Source organism: Rutidosis leptorrhynchoides, chromosome 6, assembly GCF_046630445.1.
Source record: "Rutidosis leptorrhynchoides isolate AG116_Rl617_1_P2 chromosome 6, CSIRO_AGI_Rlap_v1, whole genome shotgun sequence".
NCBI classification, from domain to species: domain Eukaryota; kingdom Viridiplantae; phylum Streptophyta; class Magnoliopsida; order Asterales; family Asteraceae; genus Rutidosis; species Rutidosis leptorrhynchoides.
In genome coordinates, this window is record NC_092338.1 from 72,942,696 (window position 1) to 72,951,216 (window position 8,521).

The 8,521-nt window shown below is 30.8% G+C and overlaps 2 protein-coding genes across 2 annotated transcripts; both read left to right on the forward strand.

Annotated features, from left to right (window-relative positions):
• The first annotated feature begins 817 nt into the window (after positions 1 to 817).
• On the forward strand, positions 818 to 1,408 carry LOC139853752 (uncharacterized). The gene has a single exon (XM_071843116.1). The coding sequence runs from the start codon at positions 818 to 820 to the stop codon at positions 1,406 to 1,408; it is 591 nt and encodes a 196-aa protein (XP_071699217.1).
• Positions 1,409 to 1,477: 69 nt separating this feature from the next.
• Positions 1,478 to 2,099, forward strand: LOC139853753 (uncharacterized). The gene is made up of 2 exons (XM_071843117.1): positions 1,478 to 1,823; positions 1,894 to 2,099. The coding sequence occupies exons 1-2, from the start codon at positions 1,478 to 1,480 to the stop codon at positions 2,097 to 2,099; spliced, it is 552 nt and encodes a 183-aa protein (XP_071699218.1).
• The last annotated feature ends 6,422 nt before the right edge of the window (positions 2,100 to 8,521 follow it).

Sequence of the window (8,521 nt, forward strand, 5' to 3'; positions counted from 1 at the left end):
AAAGAATAATCATTTTCAAATATATATACAAATTAAATAAATAATATATAAACTTATAAAATATGAAATTGTTCGATTACGAGTATATGTTTTAATATATATATATATATATGAATAATATAGGTTCATGAATCCGAGGCCAACCCTGCATTGTTCAATTTCGTCGTATGAATATTTTTACTACAAAATATTGAATCGAGAGTTCATTTGCTCCCTTTTACTCTTTACATTTTTGGGACTGAGAATACATGCGCTGTTTTTATAACTGTTTTACAACTGCTTTATTAAATGCCTTTGAAATCTATATTTTTGGACTGAGATGCTTTTATAAATGTTTGACGAGATAGACACAAGCAAAACATTCATTGAATGAATTATTATGTAGATAGAAGTTCTGTGGATTATTATTGAATTAGTTGGACGTTATAATTGCCACTAATTGTTGTGAATATTTTCCCCTGATTATTATTGCTTGGTAACCTAAGAATTAGAAACTGGTATAACCCTAATTCACGCGAATCCTAAGAGCACCAGGAGTCGGGGAATTTTTTTCGGCGTTAAAGGATTTTAACGGTGGGGACGGTGGCGCCACCCACTCCCCGCCGGCGTCAAACCACCGTTAAAGGTGGGTAACGGCGGCCAGCGTTAGCTGGGCAACGGTGGGGTGTTTTAGCCATTGGTATTTTTTGCCGTTGGCAACGGTCGAAATCTATTTTTTTTTTCCTCAAATACTCTATAAATACTCTTCATTTTATCATCATTTTTCACATCTTTTTCTCTCAATTTCACAACAAATAAACGTATTTTTTTTTAAATAATGTCTTCAACATCATCGTCTAGCGAAGAGTTTTTGATGCAAGTGCTCGATATAATCAATAGCGAGGCGTTAGAAAGTGAAAATGAAGCGGAAAGTTCACACAGACGTCGTTATATAGAACGTGAACATGAAGCCGCACATGTACGTCTTATGACCGACTATTTTGTTCAAGGTTGCAAATACTCCGACGATAATTTTAAAAGGAGGTTTCGAATGCGTCATCGCGTATTTCTCCAAATTATGGAAGATATTCTCAACTACCACAAAGATCCGCTACCAGAATACTTTAAGTATTTTCATTTACGAGTTGATGCACGCGGCAAATTGAGTATTACTACACACTTAAAAATAACTGCTGCTCTACGACAATTAGCTTATGGTGATACACCCGATCTTTTTGACGAGTACTTGCAAATGTCGGAACGAACATCTCGTGAATCATTAATGCACTTTTGTAAGTGTATTATTGATTTATATAAAGATGAATATATGCGAGAGCCTACCATGGAAGATATCAAAAGATTGTATGAAGCTCACGAAGATATTTACGGTTTACCTGGAATGATGGGAAGCATAGATTGTATGCATTAGGCATGGGGAAGATGTCCCGTTGCATGGAAAGGTCAATTTACTCGAGGCGATCCCAAAGTTCCAACTATTATGCTAGAAGCTGTAGCCTCATATTATAACTGGATTTGGCATGCTTTTTTTGGGGTTGCGGGTTCAAACAACGACTTAAACGTCTTGAACGCTAGTAATCTCTTCAACTCAATGCTTAATGAAGAAACAGAAGATATTCCTTTTACTGTAAATGGGGTTAAGTACAAAAGAGAATATTATCTAGCGGACGGTATATATCCCTGGTGGGCATCATTTGTTAAGGCGTTTTCAAATGCAAATGATGAAAAACGTAAGTACTTTTCAAAGAAACAAGCAGCGGCACGCAAGGATGTTGAGAGGACGTATTTTACAGGGGCGTTGGCATATATTACAACAACCAGCAAAGGCATATAGCGTCAATGTAATGAAACAAATGATGTATACGTGCATTATCTTACACAACATAATTGTTGAAGATAATGGTTTTGCTCTAACCGAAAATGATTGGGTTTACGAACCCGTTCATAATATGCAAACAACTTGGATCGAGAGGTGCGAAACTTACAGGAGGAGGACGAAAGAATTACGAGATAGGGAAGTGCATGAGGGCCTACGATCAGATTTGGTTGAACATGTATGGGCTAATCGTGAGACGTCGGAGTCAGAGACGGAGTCAGATTAAGTATTGTGTTTTTTATTAAGTAATGTATTGAAATATATATAAATTGTGGTAAATGGTGTCAACCTATGATTGGCTGGCACCATTTGTTAATAGTAACTTTTTTTTTCTTTTCAAAACATGATTTGCCCAACACCCCCAAACCACTAACCCAATACCATCCGGATCCCCCGTGAAAGGACCCGTTCATATACATTATAAACGATTCACAATAGTTGATTACATTGCGAGGTATTTGACCTCTATATGATACATTTTACAAACATTGCATTCGTTTTTAAAAGACAATCTTTCTTTACATCAAAAATTGACAGGCATGCATACCATTTCATAATATCCACTATCCAACTATAAATTGATTTAATAATAATCTTTGATGAACTCAATGACTCGAATGCAACGTTCTTCGAAATATGCTATGAAAGACTCCAAGTAATATCTTTAAAATGAGCAAATGCACAGCGGAATATTTCTTTAACACCTAAGAATAAACATGCTTTAAAGTGTCAACCAAAAGGTTGGTGAGTTCATTAGTTTATCATAATCATTTATTTCCATCATTTTAATAGACCACAAGAATTTCATTTCCAGTTCTCATAAATATACGTCCCATGCATAGAGACAAAAAATAATCATTCATATGGTGAACACCTGGTAACCGACATTAACTAGGTACATATAAGAATATCCCCTATCATTCCGGGATCCTCCTTCAGACATGATATAAATTTTGAAGTACTAAAGCATCCGGTACTTTGGATGGGGTTTGTTAGGCCCAATAGATCTATCTTTAGGATTCGCGTCAATTAGGGTGTCTGTTCCCTAATTCTTAGATTACCAGACTTTAATAAAAAGGGGCATATTCAATTTCGATAATTCAACCATAGAATGTAGTTTCAATTACTTGTGTCTATTTTGTCAAACATTTATAAAAGCGCATGTATTCTCAGTCCCAAAAATATAAAGGGTAAAAAGACAAATGAAACTCACCATACTTTATTTCGTAGTAAAAATACATATAACGTCATTGAACAAGTGCAAGGTTGGCCTCGGATTCACGAACCTAAATTAATTATATATATTTATGTGTTGGTCAATATTTGTCTAACAAATTAGGTCAAGTCATAGTGTACCACAATCCTAATGCTCGAGACTAATATGCAAAAGTCAACAAAAGTAAATTTGACTCAAAATAATTTCCAAAAATCTATACATGATTAATATATAGTTTAAATATCGTCGTTTTATATTTTTAAATATTTTTAAAAGATTTATTAGAGTAAATAATATAATTTATTTATTAATAAATAAAATTTTATATTAAATTTATATAATAAAATATACTTTTATATATATTAAGTAATAAAATTTATAGGCCAGGTTCATTTAATATCATAAAGATAATATGATAGGTATTATTAAAGTAAGTTATTACACGTAGTAAAATATGTTTGTATCACATATTTATTTGATAAAATAATATCTATAATGATAGTAAGTAAAAGTTGTATTATTTTGTAATAATAATTATTATTATAAAAATATCAATATTTATAATTACTAAGATGACATTATGATAAAACGATAATTCTAATTATGATAACTTTAATATTTACGATAATTTTTAATATTATCTTTAAAATAATAATTTTATTTAAAATAATAATAATAATAATAATATTTTATAGTAACAATGACATTTCTATTAAAATGATAATTTTTGTTAAAATGATAGTTTTAATACTAACGATACTTTTAATAATAATAGTAATGATAAAAATAATAAGAACGATAATTTTATCTAAATCAATATCTTATAATATTTTAATTTCATCATGATACTCTTACTCATTATTTCCTAATCGTTTCATTTAATAGCTTTTAATCGTCTTTTATATCGTGTTCATAATAATGATAATAATAGTAATCAAAATAATTAGGTGTTACAAATATTTGTTTTAATTACACTAATATTAATAATGATAGTTACTATAACATTATTGACGATAATACTAATAATTATCTTAATGATAAAATAGTAATAATAATAATAACAATAACAATAACCATTTTTAAATAATGATATATATATTAATAATGATAATAATAATAATAATAATACTAATAATAATAATAATAATTGGATAATAATAATAATACTAATTATAACTTTAACGATAATAACGATAGTAATAATAAAAAAAATAACAATTTTTAATGATAAATCCCTTTTATTGATAAAGATAATAATAATGATAATAATAAGATAAAACTAGAACAACGATAATAATAATCATTTTTAATAAAAATATCGAAAATTCAATTGATTATAACTTCTAATCCGTTCATCGAAACCATTCGATATCTAAAGGAAAAGTTCTTAATTTTTCGCTAGCTTTCCAAGGACATGCATATCTTATACCTTATCTCAACCGCAAGTGTAACTAATTCAAGATTCAACCTAACCTGTCTAAGGGCAATATCAAAAGTACAAGCATGCATAATCCTAAATACTCGAGCATTAGTCAGGGATACACTATTAGTATGTAAAAGTTAAATTATGAGTACTCACGTATCAATATTGCAGGAAAGGTACGTAGACGTAACGGAAATGATAAACACTATATTGACCTCACGAGCATACCCATGAACCATACTCAATCACCTCCATAGCTATAACTCATAATTTCCTTAATCCTATCCTACTCGAAAAACAATTTCGAAATCACTCGGACAGCACTCCGTCGTAATATTTTATGTATACTAATAATATCTTGAAATAATACGGAGTAAATATATATATGTAAATCGATTGAGAGAGTTTATAGAAAAATATTTTCAAGTTTCTATAAAATAATGAAACCTAATGAATTCTATTTATAATAGATTTTTGAATTATTAAAGTGAATTATTAAAGTATGCATTATTAAAGTGAATTATTAAAGGATGAATTATTAAAGTGAATTATTAAAGTATGAATTATTAAAGTGAATTATTAAAGTATGAATTATTAAAGTGGATTATTAAAGTTAAAGTAAAGTAAAAATAAAGTAGAGGTAAAGTTTAAGTATAGTAAAAGTATAAAACTATGTACATATAATACGCGTATAAATATATATAATATTAATTTAAATCGTTTAATAAAATAAAATATAAATATCGTTATATTTATCATACTAGTTAAGTAATGAGTTGTCAAAAGTGGTTCTAGATATTTATAAAAGTTATATACGTTTTAATAATAAAGTTCTTTTTAAACTGAAAACGTTTTTGTACGTTTGAAACTAAATAGATCAATCGAGTCTTTATGAGATTCAATCTTCCACTATCCTTTGTCTAGTTCTCAATGATTGACAATTTGTTCTTATTTATAAATCACTTTACCATTTTTCGAATATTGTTAAAATGGAAAGATTTCTCAAATCAACGTGGGCCTTTCAACAGAGACTTGTAATCATAATTCAATATATATGATAATTCAATCATTTGATCTTATCTTCTAATTCCATTGATAAACATTTTGAAACAGATACAATCATATAAAGTATTTAATCTAATATTTTGTTTACGTTTCAAGTTATAATATATATACACATATACATATATAATCATATTCGTTTAATGGTTCGTGAATCGTTGGAACTTGGTCGAGGTTGAATGAATGTATGAACATAGTTTAAAATTCTTGAAATTTAACTTAACAAATATTGCTTATCGTGTCGGAAACATATAAAGATTAAAGTTTAAATTTGGTTGGAAATTTTCGGGTTGTCATAGTACCTACCCGTTAAAGAAATTTCGTCCCGAAATTTGAGTAGAAAGGTCGTGAATGATAATAAGTATGTTTTCATGATGCATATGGGCTGAAAATTAGAGTTTTATCATCAGCGAATAATTTGGATAAACAATCCATTTATATGAAGAGTACGAATGAAGCTAACATAGAAGAGTGAAATGAGTAAGTGTAGATTCATCTTATCATTTGACGTAGATATGATTGATTCCCAGATTTTAAGGGATTTGAAGAAAATCTTCTTAATATGATTTGACTCTCCGGTACTCAAGGGAATTAGGATCCTCTTTAAATGTGATCGTCCATTTTAATTGTTCTTTTGGAGATTTTCTTATAAATTCACCTCCTTCGTTTCCTCACAACTCACACCTTCTGTTGATGCATTTTATGCAAGTCCCTAGACATCTACCCACGTCCATTGCAGGTATAACAGTTTACAGGCCACCATGATTGCTCGTTATTATCCTATCCGTGTTTGTATGTGGTTACAGGAACTGCAGGAACGAGATTTAGATGTTTGACTATGTTAGACTTAGTCAGACGTACGAGTGAAGCCTCACTAGTACGGCTGACAAGCTCATACGCACGGTTGATGCTGAGCTAAGTCACAATTACAACCTAAATGAGAAGACATAAGTGAGTGATCACCCGTACGGCTGATGAAGCCAACTCGTACGTGTGATGAATGAATCGTATGGGTGAGTCAACAGTAGGGGTATATAAAGTCTTATGTTCTTCATTTTAGGTTAAGCCTCTCATTTGTTACACACATTCAGATCTAGTGAGCTCCTCCAATTCTCTCTCTCAGTCCAAATCACCCAGGTGGTGAATAATAGCTCTAGGTGTTGATCTAATCACACTTGACTTAGTTGTGGTTTGACTAAATTAATCAAAAAAAAAAACTTAACCTATTCACTAGAGGGTTTGATTCACTTATTCCGCCATTGTGTGAGTTAAATCTATTGATTTCTAAGTTCATAGTCATGTTTCATCACCTTCTATTCTTTCCCCCTCAACTCATATTTTAAAGTATTCATCAATATGCTCCATCCAGTTCTGATTCTCAATATACTTCTAACTTTCATATCGGTCATTCTTCTTTTTCATCTACCGCCAGAAGAATCTATTTACTTCTACTATACTCTTGGGTTTATAGTGTTTCTAGTTCTCCCGTGTCTTTATATTGCTATATGCATCGATATATATGGTTTATAATTTCTGGTTTGTCGTTGGGCTTTATATGTTCCCTTATATTTTAAAGTCTCTGCTTCTGTCTTCTATAATCATTATCATTCACAGTTAATGCTCTCTTTTATTTGCTGCAATTTATACCCCAATTTCTATTTCGGAGTTTTGTCCTTTCGTTTCTTCTTCTTGCAATTAAGCACCGCTTGTAATGGTCCAGAATTCACAGATATGAATTTCGGAATGAACATTGTTAATGTTCTAGGAAGGAAATTGTGATGGCACGATCTTGACTTGTCAAATTACTAGAATACCTTGGAAAAGGCCGAATCATCAAGAAATATTTTCTTGATATTTTACAGGTTAAATAGAATACAAGAGTCATATAACATGGCACATGATGATGTTATGATCTGTGAATCATCACGTTCCATTTAGAAACTCAGAATGACTTACTGTAATATAATCACATTGATCAAGTGTCATTATATTATACTAATTCATGCTTCAGTTCCCAACAGTACTTCAAAATATTCCTATTTTAAACTTGAATGTTTCAGAATTTAGAAACTAAAATAGTTTCTTTTATGATGTAATACAGATAGCGCGAAGAGGTAAATGATTTCAAATAAGAAAAATTAAGAAAATATCTTCAGAAATATGGAGGATATTTATAATGAAAGATATGATGATATTTTAGAATTTCTAATATCAGAGGATGATGAAGAATATTGTCCGCAGAGGTTTAGAGTCAGGAGCAAGGTATTCATTAATGACTTCAGTAGGTACTGAATCATTTGGATCCTTTGAAGTCAGGTTCAGTCTTTATAATTTGTCTACAGCCTCCTTCCTACTTTGCTCAATCCGTTTTCCAGTTCCAAAACTTCTCTTTTTCTGCGCTTTGCCAGTACACTTCATCATTATCATCCAGCTTTTACCATTTAAAGTCGTTTATAGTTTATGCTGCTTCATCAGCATTTTTTTTTTCCATTTTCGGAGAACCAATTCGTAGTTCGGAGTGTTTTTCAGAAACTTCACATTCAAATTAAGTCTAGAAGATAGACGTTATATATACGCATATAACTGTTAGCGTAGACATGCTGCGAGATTTCAAAATACTGATTGCTAATTCCCAATGATTCGTATGGCAATTCTCATTACAAGATGCGAATGAGTAAATGATGGGGTTTCAATGAATAATTATAATGACTTTTTGGAGAGGCTAAAGTCAAAGGGTAATGAAGTTGTTGGTACATCTGCTAATAATGTGGTGGAATGTAAAAGGTTACCTGGTAACGATGGTGTATATCTCAAGGTTATAATAAGGTTAGTCTGACTGAAAAGTCGAAGTTGACTTGCTGGAGCTGTGACAAAACTGGCTACTTTGAATAGGAGTCGCAAAGTTATTTTTGCTAATAAATGCCAAAGAATCTGACGCGGATACGTT